Genomic DNA, 22,981 nt, shown 5'->3' on the forward strand with positions numbered 1-22,981 from the left:
CCATATAAACTTATGCCAAGCCACCTCTTTCAGGTTAGAGTAAAAAACCTCAGTAAATTGTTTGAATTTAGGATTAGGCAAATCCTTCCAATTAGAAACAGTATAATCCTGAATGCCCACATTCTCAATAGCATTCCTAACATTAATCGGTAAACTAATAGGTAGAACCCAAGTGCCATGAACAAAAAAATCCTTAACCTCCCTGGAATAAAGCCGAGCATCACAAAAGGTTTCACCCAGAATAGAACCATCCAGCCAGGGATCCCACATAAAGGAGAGATTACAATTACGGCCAACAGAAAAGGAGAGGAACTGCTTGATTTTCAAAGCCACATCACAAACATCTTTCCAGAAAATAGAAACAGAGGTCATATGAGGTTTGAAAGGGGATTCAAACTTAGCTCTCAACCAAGAACTAACAAGGGAATTAGAGTTATACAGCCTCCAAATAAAAGAACAAGCCACAGCAAAATAAAAGTCATCAAACGTAAGAATGCCTAGACCTCCATATATTTAGGCTTAGTGATCTTATGCCAAGCAATGAGGTGCAGTTTCCTATCGAAGTAATATTTGATCATTGCCTCATTGGTCCTAGAAATATTTTGCAGCGAACGTAAATCCACCGGTTTTTATTTTCATCGCCGTTGCATCATCTCTATGTCGGCTCCAATTCCAACCCGCCAATGACCACCGTGCGGTGGCCGCGGGTGCTGAGCCCCAACTACCTTGCGATGCTTATTCGGCAGCAGAAGAACCCGCTCAACGCTCTCCACCTTTTCAACTCTGCCTCTCTTCGCCATCCTTCCTACCGCCACAATTCAGCAGTGTACTCCGCCATGGTCGACGCCCTCTCCTCCCCGCTCCGCCCTCACCTCCTTCTCCGTCTGCTTCATCAAATGTCACTCGACTCGTCACCTGCCCATGACCGCGTCTTCTCCCGCGCCATCCTTGCCCTAGACCGCGCCGACCACCACCAGGACGCCCTCTTCGTCTTCCGGCGTCTCATTCCCCCATCCAATTGCCCCTCTTCACCTCTCTCCCTCATCTCTCTTCTCAGAATTCTTCTTTCCCGCGGCCTCCTCCGCTCTGCCCTGCACCTTCTTCTCTCGCTGGGCTCCGACACCTCCCGACTCGGCACTCAAGGCATCAACCTCCTCATTGACGTCGCCTGCCGCCTCCGCCGTCCTGACCTCGCGCTCCACGCCTTCGCCGCCATTCGCGAGCTCTGCTGCTACCCCGATCGCGACACGTACCGTATCCTTATGAAGGCCCTCTGTGATGCCGGCTTGCTCGACGACGCCGTGCACCTCCTCTACTCCATGTTGTGGAGGATCTCTCGGAAGGGCTGCGATGCTGACGTCGTGGTATACCGCACGCTCCTTGAGTCCCTCTGTGCCGCCGGGAGGATCGAATTGGCCGAGGAGATACTTGGCAAGGTGCTGAAAAAGGGGCTCAGGTCTCCGAGAGCGAGGCAAGCGTTCCAAAGGCCTGTGCTTTCCGTTGCCGGAAACCTGGAGGAAATGAAGAGGATAATTGATGAGGCACTTGTGGTGCGTGGGGTTCGAAGCCTCGCTAGCTATAACGCCATGATAACGGATTTGTACGCGGAGAGTGAGTTTGCGCATGCAGGTAAGATGCTGGATGAAATGAGGCAGAAGGGGTTTAGACCTCTGGTATCCATGTATGAGGCAAAGATAGCGGCGCTTTGCCGGGAAGGAAGGGTTGAGGATGGCATAAGAGTGTTGGAGGTGGAAATGGTGGCTAATGACTGTGTCCCTACGGCGAGATCCTATAATCTTTTGATGGAGGGGCTTTGCGTGAAAGGGGAATCGACAAGAGCAATGAGATACTTGGATAGGATGGATAGACAACTTGGTTGTGTTGCCCAGAAGGAGTCATATGAGATTCTGGTGGATGGTTTCTGCGCTGAAGGACTCTTTCTTGATGCGGCTAATGTATTGGAGAAGATGCATAGGAGGAAATATTGGCCCGAGTGTAAGATTTTTGGCAGGGTAATCCAAGGACTCTGCTCCATTGGAAGGATATATGAAGCCCTATTATGGCTTGAGGAAATGCTCAGCCAAGGGAAGATGCCCGAGGCTTCTGTTTGGAGCTCATTGGTAGATGTGCTGTTTGGTATGCCAACGATTGAAAAAGATCCATACATGGATGTTCTGCTACATGATTTGTTAACTGTTGATTAACGACCTTGCGGCATTGTTTAATGAACACTCAGGTAAGTAACTAGGCATAATCTTCTCTATAATTCAACCTAAAATTTGGCTAGCTAACAATTTTGAATATTCAACTATAAGTAGAATTGCTTATTTTATTTCAAAGAAGATGTAGGGTTACAATTTCAAAATTTGTTCTATTCTACCTTTTATTTAACATTTGACATCCTTCGAAGTATGTTCGCAAATGGACAACTGGAAAAGGAGAAAATAATGTCAAATTTGGTTAATGTTTTTTATTTGACAAGTAGTTTTTCCTCCACCCTTGCTCAATCATAATACTATTTTCAAGGTTGAAAATCTCTTTGGAAAAGTAGATGTTATGTTTTCATTGGGAAACTCGTCATGCTTATGATTATTGAAACTATGGCTTCGTTTGAGACAGCTTCTTACTGCTTCTTAAAACGGTTTTCTAGTACAAACATTTTAATTTTTTATAGAAAACTGCCTAGTTGTTATGACTGTGCTAGTGATTATGCCAAGTCATAAACTGAAATGCATGAAAATTGATTTCTTGTTGAAGTCATCAACTGCCATATTTGCCATATTAATTAGGACAATATTGAATATCAAAGTCATACTATTTTTTAATTTCCTTCCATCTCCTTCGGTGACGTTCATGCTACTTTTGTGTGAATAAATATTTCAAACTTCAGGGATCAGTGAAGAGCTCTACTTGGATGTTGTACAAGTAATGCCACTATATCTTTAGTTCAAAGATGACATCAGCCAATTCTAAATTATGTTGCATCAAATAAATCTTATGCGGCTTGACTTATTAGAAGGCATATGCTATTGCTTTATCGTGTAGCATGAGTACATATTTAAGCTTTCGTAATGAGGCATCACTATAAACCTAGAATCCCTTATATATATTGGGCACTATAAGTACACAGAAAATGTCACTAGAAATCTGTTAGCATTTGGAATCTTAACCTGTTTTCAGTCCACCCAAATTCAATTGCCTTGTACGTTAGCCAGGATGATGATATCACCTTTTACAACAAGGCATTCATGAAGCATTATAATTGTAAATAAATTTAAGAAAACTGCATACTTCCATATGTTTTGTTATTTAGATCAATCAATAATGCTATTATCTAAAACGGCGGCCTTTCGATGACCCGGTTAGGAGAGTAGAGGTATTAGATTTGACTTATGTTAAGAAAGGTAGGGGTAGACCTAAAAAGACTTGGTTAAAAAATATTAGGAATGACCTTTATTTATTAGATTTAAACGAGAATTTGACTTTTAATAGGACACAATGGAGAAAAATGATTCATGTAGCCGACCCCACATAGTGCATGGGATAAAGGCTTGATGTTGTTGTTGTTGTTGTAATAATGCTATTATCTATTGATCAATGAATGGTCATCAACGCTGACCACATGCCACAAAAAGGAGATGTGATCAAGCTAGAAAGAATACTTGGAGAACTTTTACATTTAATCGATGCTCTCAGAGAATCTCCAAGATGATGGCAACCTAGTAGGCAATCCATGTATGAAGTAAACAAGAATGCCTTCTATGAAAACGATGATGAATTGATCCAAGTACAAGTATTATGCAATTCATAAAATGTGTGAAGTTGATAAATTTATTAGTAAATCGGAATGACATCATTAGGAGGCACGTACTTGTTTTAAAATACCATATTTGTGAGTCTAGCTTCCTAGATCTTGAACTAATGATATCTGAACTTGAAGTTGACCATAGAAAATACCTTGCACCCTATTGATAGTGCTTTAAATGAATCGAGCTGATCCAAGTCAAGAAGGAGCTTTCTTAAGCTTCATTTTGTTTTTCAAAATCATGTTCGAGCCCGAGCTCAATTCAATTATTTATAGTAATGTTCAAGTATCTCCTGGATTATCTTCATTAGACAATCCTCTATATGATGCAATTGTTCGGGAATGATGTAATCATTAGATATCTTGTTGAGCAAGGAACTATCACAATCTTCACGATGAATCATATTTTGGTTCCTAGTTTTTGACACTTTTTGTGCATAGGTATTTTGAATCCAAAGTTATTCGTGATAAAATACTTAGACTTTACTAGAGAAATGAATAAAGCCCACAAAGCAAAAAGGGGTGAGAAAGAACATAGATCTTAATGAATCTGTTAGAGAATTGGTTTATAATGAAACCAATTGAACTCCTTTGAGTCGAACTGAGCTATGAAGAATAAATTTGGAGATTGAGTTTGAGGAAAACTTTAAACATATTATCTTAGATGTTGCTATATGAATTTTTGAATAAGATTCAAATAAGATCCCTCGTGCCTACTTTTAGACTACTGACCCTTTATTTGTAGATGGAGCTTTTATGATTTAGGATATAAAATTGGATACATAATATGTTTATATAAAGAATGCATAAAATGGAATCTGTGTTGTTGGTTGTTTTTTAGACATTTTAAACTTGTAATCGACTGTCAATAAATTTGGACAATTTCCAAATTATAGTGAGTTCTTATAGCGATAACTAATTGTCAATTTGTGAGTACTCTAGGTAAGTTGCTAAGTTCTTTAAGCGAATAGGCTTGCTGATGAGTGACTTTGTGAGTCCATCAAAGAGTTTATTAGAACAATGCAGAAGTTCATGTTAGGCTAACTCTTGGACTACTTGATGAGATCGATTCTAGGTGACTCGAGGCTTGGAGTTACTTCAAACTTCATGAGTTATAAGTGATTCAAGCAGATTAACAATCAATGACTTATTGAAACCAGTTTAGATTTTCAAAATGAAATGATTAATGTGATCTAGATGAATATAGGTGTGCAAAAACTAGAAATGACATTGTTATCTATTTTTCCAGTGGAAAACTTCTATGATATTTATGTGAAGCTTATCTTGTTCAGATTCTGATGGTTGCAAAATTTTTTCCTTAAATTTGAATATATAATATGTTATTGATTGCTACTTATTTTTTTAAATTTAAAGTTGTGATAGATTATGAATGGAATAGTTTTTAATTTAGAAAAGATTGATGAGTTTCTAGTGTAGATTTTTTTTTTAAATATTTCTTTCTTTTTTACCTTGTTGTTGCTTAGCAGACTTAGATGGAAATTTTTGTTTAGTGTTGCATGAACACATTTTTTATTTGGACCCCTTCAAAATCAGGATACATGATATTAGTCATGTATATCTAAAAAAGTTAATTATCTTTAGGACTTTTAAATCATTGTCGTGAACTCTCCAATTTATTGTTGGAGATTGAAGTTAAAACACCGTAGAGAAACAAACAAGAAATTAAAAGCAAAGGGAAGTAAAATGACATCAGGATTTAACGTGGAAGAATTCAAAATAGGGAAAAAGACGATGAAGCCACACCACACCAAGAAATCCACTATAAAAGTAGAGAGAAGTAAGTATAGATATCTCTTCTTTCTCACTCTTTCATTGCTTCTCTTCTCTTTTATATCATTCTCACAGTTCTTCTGTTCTAACTTCTCACAATAATAGAGAAAGTCAAGTTAATAAACCACAAAGGGACGCAACCCTTGAGAAAAACAAGAAAGATAACTGCCCAGTTCGCCTCGAAGCGCTGTGGCGCCAGTTTGGAGCACTGCGGCGTTCAAGCCTCTATTTGATGATATTGCGAGGCTCAAACGCACAGTATTGTGGTGCCACACAGCGCCGCGGAACTGAATCTAGAGCGCTGCGGCGCTCTGCTCTATGTTGATCAGCACTGGGGCACGTGCGAGCACAGCACCGTGGCACTCGGGTGCACATTTGAACCCTAGCAGGGGGTAAACCCCCCTCACCACCTGTACCTCTAAGTGAGCACGAAAATTTTCTTGAGGTGGAGTTAGGTGGTCGGTAGTTAGGTAACGAAAGAGCAGGAAAAAGATAAAAGAGAAGAAACACGAACCCGGCCATCTCCAAGATTGGTGGGTGATCCAAATTCCCTCTCCAAGGGACCTCACTCCAATCTCTCAAGATCTCATGAGACTCAAGCAAAGAGAAGGAATTTTTTTATCATTCAATCATGCATTAGCTTTAGAAGAAGAACATAAGGGTTATAAATAATCACGTACAAAAGACTCATGAAATAAAAGGACGACAATGCCCCTAGGGCTTACATACAACCTCCCAGAAGAAAAAGATAAAACGGAAAAACAAATACACATAAATAATAAAAGCTACATAACATAATAAAGAAAACAAATACATGAAATGACTAAAAAATAAATAGACTCGATCGTGGCTGTAGATCGACGGCCACGCCTTTGATATACTCTCCATGCTCCGATGTCCCCATGATATTAATCTTCAGTTTCATACATCCATGTTACTAATAAATAGTCATTTTTTATATAGGGCTTTCAAAATTTAATGATAAGTTGAAAAAAAAAAACTCTTTAAGATATATAGGTCCTATTATACTTAATGTACAGTAAGATTTAAAAGATTGCAATGTATCAAGTATTGTATTTAACGTCATTAACTTCTATTTAGCTCTTAAGCTTTTATTTCTGATAATAGTTTCCTCAATCTTGAAACACTTGCATTCCAATTATTGAACCTACAGTAATTTATGTTGCCAATATCATTGTCTATATGTTTTAAAATTTTAGTATATGAAACTCCATTGTTTTCAACTTCATTTTATACCTGAAAAAGTGGAGCATTTATCAATATATTTGAATTATGTACTGGATTCTTTTGAAGCTATATTGCCAACTTAAGATCAAATTCAATGACAATTATTGTTGGATAGGATGTTGTAATTCTTGCAACAAATTTTGTAGCCAAAAAGATTAATAATTGCTAGATGTTGCTGCAATATATTATGCTTCATAAGATGATAGTGTAATAATATCCTTCGTCTTTGAGGATGAAGAGAAAGTAGTGATACTTATATAGAAACAGAAAACTCTTGCGTTCTTCATGAACGCCTACCTATTCATTGTGTGAATAATTGAATAACCTTGCGTCTCTACTATAAGGATAGTGTGGTTGAAAATTCCATCGACCTTTTAGATATCTTGGAGTTTGCTTTATTTTAATTTAATAAGATTCTATGGGTGCGACCATGTATTTGCTTACATGCCCAACTCCATAAGCAATATATGGTCTGCAGATGATCAAATAGCTCAACTTGCCTATTATTTCTTTGAATTTCAAAGGATTAAGTTATTTTTCTTCTTATTTTGATGGCTTATTGATACGGGAGTGTTGGATATGTTACAATCCTGTATCTAAAAGACAAGCTTTTCAAAAATTACCTTGGTAGATTTCTTTTAAAATATGAAATTCAGGAGATATAAGTCCATAGTTAATTATCTTGAATTCGTTGAACACTTCATTGAATTTCTTATGAAGAGTTGGCCACCAACTTAAAGACAAGCAATTAGAACTAGGGGTGTCAATATTTGACACGGCCCGAAAACCCGACTCGAATCTGATCAGAAAATTTCGGGTTAGGGTCAACCCGAACCCAAAACGGGTCGGGTTTGGGTTCAATATTTTGACCCATTTCAAAAATCAGGTCGGATTCGGGTTGAACCTTTAACCCGAAATTGACTCGATTATAACCCAAAAACCCGATTTTGATTCGTCAACCCGAGATTGACCCATTTTTTTACCCATTTTGACCCGAAAAGCGAAGATTGACCCATTTTTGGACCCGAAAACTAGTAATTTTTTGTTGGAAACGGGTCGTGTCGGGTTGACCCGGATCCTAAGCGGGTCGGGTTCGGTTGACCCGAATAGTGCCGGGTCAGTTTCGAGTTCGACCCGAACCCAACCCATGACCCGAAATTGACACCCCTATTTAGAACTTTGCCATTACTATGTGAACTTATATGGGAATTTTATGAAGCCATTCTTCTCTAAATAGCTATCAATGATAGCATTTCAAGCTCTTAGCACTTTCCTAAGTCATGTAGAGCTTTCTTAAAGATGCACACCTTATATCATGACGTCTGTAATGAAGCTTTTTGACTGTTCCATATATATTTCTTCTTCAAGCAAGCCATGGAGGAATGCAAACTTCACGGCAAGCTAGTACGTATTCTAGCTATGTTGAGCTGTTAATGAAATTAATAACCTTAATTATCAATGTAAACAACTGATGCAAAAACATTTTCATTGCCAACCTCATTCTTTCATTTGAAACCCTTAGTTTTTGGCTTCTCTTTATAATAATTGATTATTTTCATGGCAACTCTTTCAGGTTTTGTTTGGGACAGGTTCCTTGCTACTTCTTAAAGCAGCTTTCTAACACAATATTTTTAATTTTTGTATTAAAAAGTTGCTTTAAGAAGCGGTAAGAAAGCCGTCCCAAACGAAACATTAATCTTATGTAAATACTTCACTCCATTAGCATTATGATCAGGTGAAAAGTTTAATTAGCTACTATATGTCATTCTTCATCATGGCCTTATTATCTTTTCCATAGTTGATCTCCAATTCTTAGCTCACATTACATTGTAGAAGTTAGAGAGGGTCATTATCATCATATAAGCTAAATTGTTTTATTCTTGTTCACGCATTTGCTTGCATATTTCTTCTGAGCACCCATCTGATTGGAGTTGATGATTGTGATGTATTATTCAAGGAATACATGAATTAACACTCTAGTTTTTTCTTAGTAAAGGTAATGATGTATGTTGAGCTGGTGGAGGATGTTCTCTTTATTATTGTTAGTTAGCTCCTTTAGCCTAGATTTTGTGTCTTGTTTTTAGTACTCCTGACCATAATCTTTTATTTCTTTAATTTACTGTGCTTAGTCCATCTTCATGGTTTGGTCTCATATAAAATGGCATCCCTGCTAACTGCTGTATTAATCATTGTTTATTGTATAGTTTATATGCCTTATTTCATCATCACACCAGATGATGATACAGTCCTCACTGCAAATCCCCAGTTAGCTTTTTTATTCTGGTATCTAATAGTAGAGGATAGGCTACACAAAGATTTGTATATGTGCAAGATAGGCTTTCTACCGCTCTAGCTAGACATCTAACATGATGCAGTTTGTATTGTTGGTAGGGCAACGATTAAGCAATTAGGCTGAGCATGCAACAATTTCTAGCTAGATGTTCCTTTACACTCCTTTCTTGGCTTCGTTTGAGACGGCTTTTTTACTGCTTCTTAAAGTAGCTTTTAAGAACAAAAAATTTTTGTACGCATGAAAGTAGAGTACTCCAAATTCGGGGATCAAAGAGTTTCATAAAAAGTTCTTGGTGAAAAAATATGAGTGAAAGATCCCACTGAATCAAATTTGATCAATGAATCTAAGAAATAGTGAGAATTCTTGATCTCTCTCAATATCTCTCAATTTGAATATCCAGGATTTGAATTGATGTCATTTCATTGGTTCCTCCTAAAAATTTTATTTCAATTGGAATTTGGTTATTCACGATGTACGATGATCCTTGTTAAGCATTCATGGCTGAATGGTTAAAATGCCCAACGCATAATTGGCAAATTTGGAGGTTCAATTCCTGTACTAGAAAGCTACTTTAAAAACAAATAAGAAAACTGTTCCAAACAAAGAAACCCTAAACATACCATATAGCATTTCAAGGATGATGTGATTTTTTTTTTTCTTCCTTAAAGAAATACCATTCTGTTATGTGGTGTAACTGGAAACTTTTGCTAAGATGGTTGTATTTATCTATAAAATTGATTGTGAAATTGCGGTAGAATTTTTTTTTTAAAATTTTGTTATTTAATTCCTTAAAATATAAGTGATGGAATTGTAACTTTTTGTATGGAGAAATCACGATACAGTTGCGACATCATAATGCAAGATGATGAGCCTGATTTGACATCATAACAAAATGTTTTTTGAAACACAGGATTGGTTATAAAGTAGTATGTTGAGTTATATTTTATGGTTGTTTTGTACAGATCTTTATAGGTTATTAATCACCTTCCATGAAACATATGTTCATTCTTCTACTATTTAGATTGCATTATTTTGATCTTTAAAGTTTAAACAAAAGATAAAGGAGCTATTATTCCGTGCGGACACCGGACGGGAAACCGTCCAGTTAAGCGCTCAGTACCGAGCGGTACTGAGCGCGTTATATTTTTGGAGTGACGTAACCCATTTTTATTGGTCCCCCCGGGACTCCACAGAATAATAAGAGAAGATAAAGACACTTATTCTCTTCAAACATTTGTATGCCTTTTCACTGTAGAGTTATTTTGCTTTCATAAGTGGCTTGTAAACATTAGAAAATACTGTGTTTCATCGATATGTTGTGTGAATATCTGTTATGGAGATTATTTGTGTTAGTTAATGGTGTTTTCCATTGTCTGTAAACTATACAACCACATAACAACTGCAAGGGAATGCAGACCTGAGTATAAAGTTTCTTTATGCGGCAAGAAGATGCATTGGGTGTTCCTGGTCCTGTTTCTGTCATGTATCATGACAGAAGCAGGGGATTCAAACCCCAATTTGGGGGCACGAACCTATATAATTCACATGGACGCCGCGAAGATCTCAGCCCTGGAGCGCTCTCTCAGCTGCACTAGGAAATGGCATGAAGTCATACTCGACGCAATACAGCAGGAGGAGAATGATTTTGATGAAGCCCCTGAGCACGTCTACAACGCTGCACTTACCGGATTCGCAGCGAAGCTTACCCCCCGACAACTCGCCTCGATCAAAGAACTCGACGGCTTCATCTCCGCTCAAACCCTTAACTAAATCGTACAATCAAACCCAAAATTTCCTTATTTTCTCAAAAAGTAAACCGAAATAGAATAAAATTAGACCGTGCTCCGCAATTTTATCTTTTTCTCCGTCCATATTTAATTTTCTTTTTTATACTCAATATATTTTTGATATGTCGTCAAAAAATTATCTTGATCGGGCACAAATCTCGATGCAAAATCAAGTTCGAAACTTCCAAAATTAATTCGGAGACCATCCTAACTCCGATTTCAGCAAACTTATAGTCAAATTGAGCGTCTCGGAAATATGAACTTAACGACACCAAATTCGACTCAATCCGAGCCCAAATGGGTCCAAATCAAGGACCCGAAGCGCTGTTGGAAGGTTCAAACCACAATTTGGATTACAAAACTGTTTCCAAACATAGCAAGCTTATACTCGAATCGAGCGTCTCGACGAGACGAATCCAACGAGCCCAAGATCGCCGAATTCCAACATCATTAAGGTCATAGCTCACTCTGGCAAGGGCTTGCTACCGACTCCCTCTCGTAAGCTAAACTTGTCTCACATATTTCATTCCCCATCAATTCATTATAATTTGCTTTCTATCTCCCAACTAACGAAGTATAATAATATCGCCATTATCTTTAATCCATCTGGTTTTGTTTTTAAGGATCCGGCGACGCATCAAGTCATTTTTCAAGGACCTTGCTGTGAAGGACTTTACCTAGGGCTGTCAAAACTGGGTCACGGGTCGGGTTCGGGTCCAGCCCAAAATTGACCTGACACTGTTCAACCCAACCCGTTTTTGCAAACTGGTCGGTTTTCCAAACCCGAACCCGACCCGCTTCGGTTCCGGGTCAACCCGAACCCGACCTGATTATTAATTTTTTTATTTAATTCAATTTAATTTAATTTTTGAAATATCATTTACTTAGTTCATAAAAATCCTTTAAAACCCTCCTAAATTAATTTAAAACGGGTCAAACCGGGTTGATTTCGGGTTTCCGGGTCAACCCGAACCCAACCCGGTTTTACAAATGGGTCGAAATCCCTAACCCGAACCCGAAATTTTCGGGTCGGGTCAAATATTGACACCAACGGCCTCCAAGCAGCATGCTCTTCATGCATCTAGCAACGTCAACAACATCTGGCACAACCGGATGGGTCATCCTAGTCAGCGAACTCTTCATAACATTGCTTCTTCTCAACCTCACATGCATATAGATATACAATCTCATATATGTCATTCTTGTAATAAGGCAAAGATTCATAAATTGGTGTTTGAACCTTCACAACATAGAGCTACTTTCACTTCTTGAATTGATTCACTTTGACGTGTGGGGTCTCGCTCCCATGACTTCTAACTCTGGTTTTCTTTATTACGTTTTATTCATAGATGATTACACGCATTTTACATGGTTGTTTCCTATGAGTCACAAATCGGAAGTGCTTAATAGTTTTAGTACTTTTAAATCTTACGTAGAAAAGCATATGTCTCACAAAATTAAATGTATAAGAACAGATGGCGGTGGTGAATTTTTAAGCACTACATTCACTCGGTTACTTCAACATCATGGCATCTCTCGTCAGATTTCTTGCCCATACACGCCAGAACAAAACGGCGTGCTGAACACAAACAACGGTTGCTCGGTCATCTACCGAATCTGAGTATAGAGCGTTAGCAGCTCTAACGGCCGACATAGTTTGGCTTCGTCATCTTCTAAATGATTTTGGAATCAGACAAGATCAACCTACAGATCTCTTATGCGACAACACATCGGCAATCGCTCTGGCAAATAACCCTGTGTTTCATGTCAGAACGAAACACATTGAAATAGATCACCGGTTTGTTCGAGATCACATTCAAAAACAACACATCAGAATTCTGCCCATTAGCACAATCGATCAGGTCGCGGATATAATTACTAAATCACTATCAACACTGCGGTTTCAACTACTCAGAAACAAACTGACAGTTCATAAAGACCCTTCAATTTGCGGGGGCGTATTAGAGCAATAAATAAATCATGTATTAAGTTTACTGTATATCTTTATATGTAGCCAACTATGTTACTGTTCTCCACAAACTCTATTTATTGGCTCCTGTACTAACCCGTGAACATAATGAAAATACTTTTCTATTTCTAAACTCTTCCCTGTCTTTGTTCTTGGCCATCTTCTTGGCTTGTGCTGGATCATGAAATTATTCAAATAATATATTTATTATTTACTTTTCTTAAAAGTCATAAAAATAATATATAGATAAATAGTAAAAGCACAATTTTATTAATTTTTTTATTTAATTCAATTTATTTAAATCTAAATCAAATTAAGGTAAGATTTATTTCAATTAATTTAAAATAAATCAAGATTAATACAATAAGAGGAATATGTGTAATTATCATCATCCATGACATCGTCTCCAAAAAGCCTGAGACCAGCCAAGACGATACCCCCAGTAATACAACTAAAAAAAAAAAAATGAACCAAATACAAGAAGCCCACACAAATAGAACAACAAACATATTCCAGCAACCTAAACCATAAATATATAGAACATTCAAATAATCCTTAGCCCTTTTAAAATGCTCTCATTTTTTCACTTAGTGATTTTAAGATTGATAGATTTCTTAATCTTGTTGTAAGTCGAAGAGGGACATGAAAAATGAGATATGAAATTCCTCTCATTTCTCTCCCTTCAAATGAGGTACATCGAGTAGCAAGTAATAAGGTGGTATAGATTGTTGCAATCCGCCACTAGATAGTCCAATTCAGTGATATAATGAAAAATCTGGAACATATTTGGCCTCATAAAGTGATTCTTTAACCCAGGAATGTGATTACTAATCATATCAAAGGAATAGTCACATTCAAAGAAAAATGTGTGCAATTTTTAGGTCCCCCACAAATATCCATCCATGTAAAAACTGAGTACCTTAAAGTATAATGTTGTGTAAATATTACTATACCAATTACAGATAGAGCCTTCACTATAAAATCCCACAAAAAATTCTTAAAAGAATCACTATAAGAATTTTGCCAACCTAAACAACGAGAGTAGTCATCATGAAAAGCAATGGAGGCAACACCTAAAAAACAAGAGCCTATGAAAATGCCAGTTTCTATTAAAGATGATAGTAAAGATGTAGTATTGCTAGGAAATAAGAAATAAAGCATAAAAAAATTTGGAGAATTCATGCCACAAGAGGCATTAGACAAATGATCCCAAAAAAGAGAAATGGGGCTATTAGGGGTTTAAAAAAAACTAAACTTGTTTTTGCTTTGCCAGCAGTGGAACATATACTTTTCCATAAAATATAAACCTTAGAGGAAAAAGGTTTCAAAGGTCAACAGTAAAAATTCCTAAGCCATCTAGTTAGGGGTGAATGAGAGTTGTACATTTTGATAATAAGAGAGCAATCAATAGCATATTGAAGCCCTTGAATGTCCGAAAGACTAAGCCCACCATACTGTATAGGCTTACAAGTGTTCTTCCAAGAAATGATGTGCAATTTCCTAACATTAAAGTCTCCAAAGTAATGGAAGTTGGCATAGACTTTAATAATGAACATGTAGCATTACTTAGGTTGGATAGATCCACGAATCTAACATACAATAGTGTTCCAAATGGTGTATTAAAAGAACTGCAACCTACATGTAAAAGAGAGATACCTTGCTTTCTAGCTAGCAAGGTGATTAGAGATAGTTTGAAGTAAGGGTTGAAAATCAACAATCTTGGCTTTTAAGGAAAATAGGGAGACCAAGATAAATGAGCTTAGAGCTATTGTAATACAGAGCATCTCATAAATTTTACGAGAAATTTGGGATCTATGTGATATAATAATAACACTATTCTCAAGGCTAACACAAATACTAATAGTATTAGCAAAAGTTTTTATAATGTGATTCGGTGAAATATAATTCTGAATATAAGCTATCCTAACATCAATAGATCATCAACATAGAGGAGATGAGATAAATAATAATCATCACATATAATGCCTTGAAATTCAAGCCTAGCCTCCAAGTTGCCAATGAGAGAAGAAAAAACATTCCTAATCAAACAGAATATATTTAAAAAGAAAACATCAACAATGAAAAAAAAATCTAAAGCCTTATCTTTTATTTATATAAATTATAAATATATTTCATATCTTCAGGTTAAAAATAATTAATAAGGGCTTTGAAATGATGATTTACTTCGTCATATCATATATATATTTTTTGACGTTTCTTCTAAAAAAAATAGTCTAGCATGAATAAACATCGGAATGATAACAAAATTACAAATAATTTTTCTTATGACAAATATAAAAAATTACGCGGAAGACAAGTCCACGACGAAATTATTTGATGTCATGAATATGACATTTTGGGGTAATATAACTTAAGTTGTGACATATTAAGCCTTCCGTTTCTTCTTGACTTTTCATTTCACTTTGCAGATCTCTCTTTTTATCTACCCATCTCCTCGCTTTCCACGCTTCCCATAAAACGAGCTGAGAAGAGAAGAAATTCTCGCAAATCGCAACCTTCATGGACGGGCACGGCAACCCGTATCCATATCCCTACGGCTACCCTAATCCTCCTCCGCCCAATTACGATCCCTACAGGTCGTCAGCGCCGCCGCCACCGCCCTACCTCCTCCCCTCCAACTCTTTTCATTCGTCTCCCGTTCACCATCCGCAGCAATTCAACCACTCCGGCCCATTGCAGTACCCCACGCCAGCTTACCCCCCTTCTGCTCCTCCTTATACTCATCCGTATGATCCCTACTACAATCCCCACCCCAATCCCTCGCAACCTTATCCCCCTGTCATTCCATACAATCCCCCTTACCCAAATTCCAATCACCCGAGCTTCCAACATTACGGTAGCTTCTCCTCTCATAACCCACCGGACGAACACGCTCCCTCTGCTCCCTCTGCTCCCTCTCTCGACCCGCCCGCCGCTGCTCGTCCCAGCCTTACGCCCTCCTCCTCTTCCTCCTCTCTATACCCCGTCGAAGAACTCCTCGCAAACATTCGCGTCTCGGATGGCCCCATAGCTCCACCGCTTATCTCCACCCAGCCCTCCTCAGCGCCGGAATACCGTCCAGCGCACGGACACCACCAAAGTCAATCCTTCTCCGCCCACGCGTCGTCCTCTCCGCTCAGTGGGTCGCAACGCTGGCAGATCGTTCCCGCTGGTGACCAGGGCTTGCAACCTTCTCTCAAGGTTCTCCTCCTGCATGGAAGCCTTGATATCTGGGTATTGGAGGCGCGGGGCCTTCCTAACATGGACATGTTCTCCAAAACCCTCGGCGAAATGGTCGGTCATCGGCTCACCAGCTCTCTCAGCAACAAGCTGGATCACGTCTCTTCCATTACCAGCGACCCCTACGTTTCTATCACCGTCTCCGGCGCTGTTGTTGGCCGGACTTTTGTTATCAGTAACAGCGAGTACCCAGTATGGATGCAGCATTTCTATTTGCCGGTGGCACATCATGCAGCGGATGTCGTATTCCTTGTTAAGGACAGTGACATTGTCGGCTCGCAGCTCATCGGTTCCGTGTCCATCCCTGCGGAGTGGATTTATTCTGGCGAGAAGGTGGAAGGCGTCTACCCGATTCTTGGTTCCAATGGGAAACCTTGCAAGCCCGGGGCAACGCTGAAGCTATCAATTCAGTATTTTTCAATTGAGAAACAGGGCATGTATTACCAAGGAGTTGGTTCAGGCCCTGACTATGGAGGAGTTCCAGGTACTTATTTTCCTCTTAGGAAGGGAGGAAAGGTCACTCTCTATCAGGATGCTCATGTAACTGATGGTTGCTTACCTGACCTGAAGCTGGATCAGGGAGCGCATTACGAACATGGAAAATGTTGGCGGGACATATTCGAGGCGATAAGACATGCTCGGCGTTTGATTTATATCACAGGGTGGTCAGTGTTCCACACAGTTAAGTTGGTGCGGGATGCTGCTTTTGGAACTGATTGTACGTTGGGTGATCTTCTTAAATCCAAGTCTCAGGAGGGAGTGAGGGTTCTGCTTCTTGTGTGGGATGATCCGACTTCAAGGAGCATTCTTGGTTATCAGATAGTAAGATTTCTTTTATTTTTTTATTTTATGCTCTGCCTTTCTGTACATCACACTTAATCCATTTCTATATATGTCTTGTGTTCTCCGTTGTCTTTATTTTCTGAACGATGCAGTCTGTATTTGGGTTGTTTTCCTACAAGTAAGATTTAGCAAATCCTGTAAATCTAGATTTAGTAAATTTTAGAATCCCAAATACTGTTTGCTTAACAACTGCTAAATCTTATTAAATTTAGATAAATTATTTGGTATTTTTATTGGCATTTAATATTTAAATGAATATAAGACCCAAAACATCTAAATCCAAAATATTGAAAATCCCTTAAAATTCATCAAGTTCCATTCTCCCTAGGAATTAACTAAACTTGCTAAATCCAAAGACACCACAAAAATAGGATTTATCCAACTATAGCTTTTAGATTCCTCAAAAGAATTGTTTGGCAAGATTTATTTTAAAATTTGTTTATATCCTATTTGAAACCCTGTTTGTGATAATCCTTTGGGTTCTAGAGTTTCTGATGGAACTAAATGGTTGATGAGCCAGTCTATGGCCAGCTACAACCAGGTAAGGCAAAACTATTAGACCACATAGTCTCAACTATATATGCTAGAGCTGAAGTTTTGCAAGATAATAGAGTTAACTACAGGGGTTAAGCCAAAAAAACCATGATAAACCACTAACCTCTAAAAAAACTTAGGATGGGTCAAACACAAGGCCCACAAACACATTATATGCCCCATGACCCAATGACTCCAAATAAGTTAAAGCCCTAATTGGGCAAGGGTTAATTAGACCAAGGAAGGTTAAGCCAACCAAATCCCTAGGGTTAGTTAGGGTAGACCTAGGGACAGTCAAGGGATATCCTAAAAGCATTTTTATATTCTTTATACTTTATAAAATAATTTAAAATACTATAAAATGAGCACTTTAAATATTCATTATAGTTCATTTGAAATTCAAGAAGGCTCAAATTAATGCTAGAGGCACTTTAGATCCTAAACAACACGCAAAATAAGTTTTGTGATTTTAACAATTCATATCTATGATTTTTAATTATTTTAGACCTTAAAAAATTATCTAGCCTCATTGAGTGATGAGACAATTTTTAAGCATTTTTTCAATTCTCTAAGGATTTTAGAAAAATATAAAAATTCCCCATCATTTGGAGGTGAAATGAAAATGCAACATAAAATCCCTTACTTAGGATTAATCACAATCGTTAGATACTTGGATTAGATCTAATGGTTGCTAGATTGTCTTCTAGCTATAGCCAAGAGGGAAGAGAGAGATCAAAGCTGAACTTTTGTAAAATTATTTTTCCTTAACCACTTGAGCAAAACATGTTTTCTTGGATTCTATATAAAGCTCAAGGGAGCTACACAGACTTTAACCCCATATTTGGGTGTGTTACTTTCGTAAGAGCTAATATTCTTGTGGTCATGTATAAATTTTCCACAAAAATTATTTATATAAATTGACTTGTAATTTTAACTTTTCCTCACATGGACAATTTACATGGTTATTTTGGAGCCTTACTCCATGGACCTATTATTTCATCTTCCTATCATTTATATCTTGTTTCTATATTTGACAAACTATTGTTTTGGAGTCAAGCGGAGTTTCATCAACTGAATAAGGTGATATGATGATTTGAAGGAGAATTATTGATTAGTATCGAGCCTATGAAATTAGGGTTTAAAAGGGTTGGTAGCCGAGGCAAAGTAGCTTATGATTGGTTTGACTAACAATATGATTAGCATAATATATGTGATCGTAAATGAGCCTATATGGTTGAATCAGGACAAGGAGACATTGATTATACTCAAAAGTATGACATATTTGAGATGGTATAATTCTGGTCATAATTATTTCTCCTTTAAATGCCAAAAGGATCTATTGGATACATATTTATTGTTTTCAATCGCTAATGAAATGGGTATTGCTATGTTATTTCCAATTTAATAATATCCACTTATTATATTGTTAGCAATCTATGAATCTCAGGCACTTTTAAATGCCCTCCATGTTCATGTCATACACTTGTTGGCAAGGTTGTGAAAATCATACTGGACAACGAATTGGAAAAGGTAGGGTTCACGGTTTGATGGTTCAACCGGGGCTGAACCAGATGACGTAATAAATACTAAAATTATTTAAATATAATGTAATTACATAATAATTAAAATTTTAACAAAGATTATACAACTACTTTGATCAAAGCTCATGAACAAGCTCGATTAAGGCTCAACAAAAAGCTTATTAAGAAGCTCGATTGACAATTAATATGAATGTAAATATATATATTACAAATATAATTTTATGCATAATAAATAGTTCTTAAAATTATTTGCATAAGCATATATCTTTAAATATATTTTTAAAATTTTAAAAAAATTAATTAAATAAAATTTAATATTAAAAATTTATTTAAATAAAAAAAAATATTTATTGAGTCGTCTGTCAACCAAACTGGAACTGATTTGACAGTTTACCTGGTTCAAACCGGTTCAATGCAAATTTGGTTTTCCAACTTGACCGAACCAATTCATAGTTGAACTGGCCGGTCTGGTCCGATTTTGAAAACAATGCGTGCTGGTGGTGAGACAAGCAGGGCAATGCCACAATGCAATCCGTCTTCATCCATGACCGTTCTTTAGGGTCTTAATTATTACACACAAGGCACCAGCACAGTCCCACATAGGCATAAGAAATGTCAGAATTACATGCCTAGATTTTGATGTTAATTGATCACCTTGTAATTACAATTAAATGCAAAAAAAAATAGTGTTTATTTTTAAAGAAATGAAAGAAAAACCTATTGTACATAGTGTTAATTTCATTGGAAGTTACTGTCTCACTATATTATCACATCAATACCTTAGCTTTCAGGAAAAGCTAACTAACGGCCTAGGTTTTTTTTTTTAAATTAATGGGGATGGTCGCATGATCTCTGGGCGATTAGCCCTATTTAGATTAGGTTGCTTGCCATATCATCTAAAGTTGTATCGTTACCAGGGGGCTTTTTCCTTACTAGATTGTTGATGCGGTATTCTCTCTAATAGGAATGTTGTATGTGATCCTTTTGAAAATTTGACCTTCATTGCAGTATCTATCGTTTAATTGGGATTGATAACATCATGATATTAAGTTCTTTAATGACTATTCCATCAGCTATTGTACTTCTTTTCACCTTTTTTTAAACTAAAATGTGTAGCTATGGGAGCTGTGAATCTTCTCTGAATTTTCCCTCTTCTGTCAAGTTATCCAGAATGTACTCTATTTTGACTGATTGTTTGGGTATTTGTGATAAGTTCAATTCAAGTAAAGTGTTCATGAGCATCTCTTACATTGTTTCTTTTATCATAAGGTTTCACATCGTCAATGTACTAGGTCTCTGTTTTTTGTTAGCTTTCTATTAGATTTCAATGTTCACTTATATTACATTGCTCATCAGAGTTACCATGCAGGATGGGGTAATGTCTACTCATGATGAGGAGACTCGTCGATTCTTCAAGCATTCTTCAGTGCAAGTTTTGCTTTGCCCTCGTTCTGCTGGGAAGAGGCACAGTTGGGTGAAGCAGCAGGTAGGAGTTTGATACTTACTTTGTTCCTTGTGCTAGAAGGTAGCTTGTTTCAAATTTTATTTTAAATTTGATCCTTCTATTCACTAATTGTTCTGGTTTTACATCTTTCTACCCATATATGCTCCTAACATTTATTTTTGATATGTAGTACACTAATTTGTACTTAAATTGCATGGCATTCGTCATTTAGGCTACTAATATCATACAGTTTCAGGATGGTATTGGTGTTGGCATTAATTTTCTTGCACTGCCTGAAAAGTATGAATTCAATGTATTTGTCTGTCGGCTCATGTCCTTCCACAGTGACAGGCCAAGGAGACATACCCTTATTTTCCTCTCTCCCTCTAAAACATTTGCTCCACATTCCTCAATTATCCACAAACCTATTTTCTATACAAAAACTTACCAGTGATCATAATTGTCAAGTCCTATTTAACCCTACTTGTTGATTATTTCAGGATCAGGGATCACAGAAGAAGATTGGACTTGTTAAAGAGGGAGATGGACTATACTACCTGGAAGAGCTGAACAAATATACTATTATCAATAATAACTATTCCATGTTATCCTTATTTAATAAAAAATCTACTATTTAGCTTCATGATTTTAGATTAGGACATCCATCTTTTGATATATTAAAAATATACCCAAAACTTTTTTACAAGTTGAAAAATGATTCTTTTCATTGTGAAACTTGTGAGTTAGTCAACTATAAACGAGTATCTTTTCCAAACAAAATTGATAGATGTCATATCCTTTCTACCTTATTCATAGTAATATGTAGGGACCTATTGGGGAGATGAGTAGTAAACACCACAATGATGAAACAAGCAAGAAAATAGAAGCAATGTAAAAGTAAAGGACACCAAAATTTAACATGAAAAAACCCAAAATAGGGAAAACAACTATAGAGTCACACCACGCCAAGAAATCTAGTATGAAAATTGGGAGAAATAAATACAGATCACTCTCGTTTTTCACTCTCCTTAATACTCTTCTCACATTCACTGTTCTCAATCTCTCACACACTAAAATATAAGAGAAAGCCAAATAAAATAATCCAAAGGGACACAACCCTTCAAAACAATGAGAAATAAAATCATTTAGTACATCTCGCAGCACTGTGGTGCCAATTTTGGATGCTTTGATGCTCAAACCTCTATCTTGAACCGCTGCATTGTCGTATCTATATACCGCTGTGGTGCTCTACTCTCTATTGTTCAATGCTGGAGCGCTCATGAATACGTTACCGGAGCGCTCGCGTACACAGCCCCAGGGCGTTGCACTCGAACCAAAGCAAGGGGTAAACCCCCTGCACGCCCCAACTTGCACGAAAAACTTGAGGTCCGAGGCAACAGATCAATCTGATCGATTAACAAAATTAGATATACACATAGAAGGACCCTAAAAAATTCCTAACATCTCATGGGCCTGATGGTTTGTATTCTTCATTGATGATTGCACTCGAGTCTCTTGGATCGTTCTCTTAAAAAATAAATCCGATGTGAGCACAATTCTTCTCATTTTTTGCACTGTGATCCATAATCAATTTTGGGTAAAAATAAGAAAATTTATTTTTGACAATGTCAAAGATTATTTTAACCAAACTCATTCCTTCTACTTTTAAAAGGAATGTATCATTTATGAGTCTTCCTGCATACATACCCTATAACAAAACGGAGTTGCAAAAAGAAAAAAATTACCATATTTTGGCCATCACCCGTGCACATCCATTGAACCATAATGTACCCAAATCCTACTGGGGGAAGTCGTTTTGACCTCCACATATCTCATAAACAGACTAGTTTAAACAACCTTGGGACTAAAAACATCAATGGATATTCTATCCTCTTTTTACCCTGAATTTCGAACTCATAACAACCTCACACCCAAAATCTTTGGGTGCACTTCCTATGTTCACATTTATAGTTAAAATAGAGGAAAATTTAATCCAAGAGCACTCAAATATATCTTTGTTGGATATTCATCCACCCAAAAAGATTATAAGTGTTATCAACTCTTTATCAAGAAAACTCTTGTATATGTTGACATTACTTTTGATTAACAAGCATCTTATTTCACCAAACATCATTTTTAGGGGGAGATTGAAATTGAGGAAGATGAGGTAAGTGAGCTTGCCCCTCTTGACCTTTCAGCTCCACCTCAAGCCAATCCATCTAAACTTGAAATCAAAGTCAGGGATAATGAGGACAAAACTATTATGGATAATATGAGGTTTGGGAAAGTATATTCAAGGCGTACAAATCTAAATTATGCTCCAGAGCAGATCCAAGAATCTGAACTGTCTCCTGAAATTGAGATAATACAGGTCGACTAAAAAAATCTCCCTTGTATCTCATAACTAACTTTGTATTCTTCTATAACTTATCACATTCACACAAATTTTTTGGTTACACTAAATGATATTCATATTCCTAATGATA

General features: G+C 37.1%; 2 protein-coding genes across 2 annotated transcripts in view; both read left to right on the plus strand.

Moving 5' to 3' along the window:
• The first annotated feature begins 506 nt into the window (after window positions 1-506).
• LOC110113089 (pentatricopeptide repeat-containing protein At1g05600) lies at window positions 507-2,496 on the plus strand. The gene has a single exon (XM_028700213.1). The coding sequence runs from the start codon at window positions 684-686 to the stop codon at window positions 2,202-2,204; it is 1,521 nt and encodes a 506-aa protein (XP_028556046.1). The 5' UTR covers window positions 507-683; the 3' UTR covers window positions 2,205-2,496.
• Window positions 2,497-15,322: 12,826 nt separating this feature from the next.
• The window catches only part of LOC110113088 (phospholipase D gamma 1), a 37,287-nt gene continuing 29,628 nt past the window's right edge, over window positions 15,323-22,981 (plus strand). Inside the window, exons 1-2 of the mRNA XM_020845513.2 lie at window positions 15,323-16,955; window positions 20,421-20,537. Of these exons, the coding sequence (XP_020701172.1) occupies window positions 15,414-16,955; window positions 20,421-20,537 (1,659 nt within the window). The 5' untranslated portion in view covers window positions 15,323-15,413. The remainder of the gene's footprint in view (window positions 16,956-20,420; window positions 20,538-22,981) is intronic.

Source organism: Dendrobium catenatum, unplaced genomic scaffold (genome assembly GCF_001605985.2).
Source record: "Dendrobium catenatum unplaced genomic scaffold, ASM160598v2 fragScaff_scaffold_1470, whole genome shotgun sequence".
NCBI lineage: Eukaryota > Viridiplantae > Streptophyta > Magnoliopsida > Asparagales > Orchidaceae > Dendrobium > Dendrobium catenatum.

Coding starts and splice junctions, on each gene's coding strand:
- LOC110113089 (XM_028700213.1), top strand. CDS start 684: ATGACCACCGTGCGGTGGCCGCGGGTGCTGAGCCCCAACTACCTTGCG.